This window comes from Artemia sp. Qi Xiang Cuo, chromosome 10 (assembly GCF_049724085.1).
Source record: "Artemia sp. Qi Xiang Cuo chromosome 10, ASM4972408v1, whole genome shotgun sequence".
Classification (NCBI taxonomy): domain Eukaryota; kingdom Metazoa; phylum Arthropoda; class Branchiopoda; order Anostraca; family Artemiidae; genus Artemia; species Artemia sp. Qi Xiang Cuo.
Window position 1 is genome coordinate 59,436,383 of NC_142803.1, and position 2,169 is coordinate 59,438,551.

The 2,169-nt window shown below is 43.9% G+C and overlaps 1 protein-coding gene across 1 annotated transcript; it reads left to right on the forward strand.

Moving 5' to 3' along the window:
* The first annotated feature begins 1,065 nt into the window (after positions 1-1,065).
* On the forward strand, positions 1,066-1,557 carry LOC148947965 (uncharacterized). The gene has a single exon (XM_089096050.1). The coding sequence runs from the start codon at positions 1,066-1,068 to the stop codon at positions 1,555-1,557; it is 492 nt and encodes a 163-aa protein (XP_088952176.1).
* The last annotated feature ends 612 nt before the right edge of the window (positions 1,558-2,169 follow it).

Sequence of the window (2,169 nt, forward strand, 5' to 3'; positions counted from 1 at the left end):
ACCAGCGTTAACATAACTATTAGGAAGGTGCTCAGAACGCTAAGCCAGCTGGATGTCACCAAAGCTTCAGGACCCGACAAGATTCCCAATCTCGTCCTTAAAAGATGCGCCCCTGAACTTGCTGGTCCTCTCGCCTCTCTCTATAGAAAATGCTTTGCAGCGAGATTACTCCCGAGAGCCTGGAAAACTACTCATGTGGTCCCTGCTCCAAAGGCAGAGTCTGACCCTTCTACTGTAGGATCATATCGTCAAAGAAGTCTGCTGTCCTCCGTAGGTAAAGTTTATGAAAGCGTCATTAATAAGACCCTTTACCAATACCCTGAGTCACATCTGTTGTTGGCAGACACGCAATACGGTTTTCGCAGAATACGGTCCACGTTAGACTGTCTGATTGCACAGTATCAAGAGTGGGCTGAGCTCCTTTCTTAGGGGCACACATGGGCGCCCATATGGGGGGGGCAGGGGGCCCACCATCCCCCCCCACCCCCCTGGCTGAATGATGCTGCCTTATTTTTATATTTTTGTTCTTAGATTTCTATTATATAGCATTAAAAGTGCTAATTAGACGAGGTTTGCCCCCCCTGGAATTCAGATTATGGGCGCCCATGGGGGCACGATATTCGCCTTCTCGCCTTTGACATCGCGAAAGCCTTTGATCGTATATGACACGAGGAACTTCTTTATAAACTGAAAGCCTATGGAATTCATGGTCAACTATTTGACGTGCCTGCTGACTTTCTTCGTCAACGATCGATGCAATTTGTCCTCGGTGGTTTTATATCAAAAGAACACCTAGTTTTATCAGGAGTAGAACAAGGAAGTATTCTTGGGCCAACTCTTTTCTTGGTCTTCATAAACGACCTAGGGGACAACCTTGTGAAAAAGCCTCACCACTCTACGGATGACACAACAACAAAAACATCAATCGCAAAAGACAAAAATCCCACTGAACCCCACAAGGAGCTTCAGGCTGACCTGGAGGAAATTGAGGCGTGAGCAGATGCATGGCTTGTAAGTTTTAACACATTGAAAACAAAAGAGCTTCTCATTTCTAAGGCGCGTAATATGAGGGCTCATCCTGATTTCGTCTTCAAAGGAGAGGTAATAACGCGAGTTTATACACTGCGCCTACTTGAAGTTAATTTCTCTTTGGATCTCTCATGGACTGAGCATCTCAGTAAAATTAGATCCTCTTGCAACAAGAAGTTAAGAGTTATCCTAAGATGTAAAAGTCTTCTTCCTGATGATTCTATTCTACCACTTTACAATTCGTGCATCAGACCTGTCATGGAATATACATGTCCTCTCTTCGCTGGTGTACCAAAAAGCCATATTGCTCCACTCCAACATAATGAAAATAGAGCAGTGTATGGAGCAACCTCTGGCAACACGAAAGCTAAAATCCCACATCTGATCCAGGAACGTTTTGATGTGGCGTCCATGTCGGTTTTCTATAAGTACTTGTATAACCCTCCGTCAAAGGAGCTATCGAAGCTCGTTCCTGATAAAGCAAAGCCCTTGCGATCAACTCGGCGAAGTACAGCTCGTCAGGATTAGCTTGAGCAGGGTACTCCCCGCCAAGAATTTCTGAAAACTAGTTTATTCCGGCAATTGGATTCCATATGGAATAGATTGCCGGCAGAGGTAATCCCGTAAAATCCTTCCTTTGACGCGTTCAAGAGAAGGTATAACAAATACCTCAATATTAGAAAATGAGGTAACTACCAGGACTAACGGTGAATCATCATCTGTGATGGAGCCGTGAAGCCTGTAATAAAAAAGTCTGATTCACGGTTTGGGTCTTCTTGCATGCTTCTAGGCAGGTTTGTTAGAAAGTTGCCTCTAAACCTGTTATCATCATTTGAGATTTTAATGTAGATAATATATCTTTGATCGATTTAACACAATGCCTCTTCGATCACAAACCTTTTGGGACTGCGGTCCTCTTGACTATTGTGTATGGCCTAAGAGCGACAACTTTTCATACATTGGCCGCTTTCCTCAACTTCTAACCTAGACCATGTTGTTGCTTCGTTCAGCAGTCACGAGGTCGAAGTTTTTAAAGAAGGATTCTATTCTGACCACCTTCCTACCGCTACTTGCCTTTACTCCTCCCCGCCTATCACTTAAAATAAAGAATCAAATCGGTTTTTCAACCGATATTGAAAA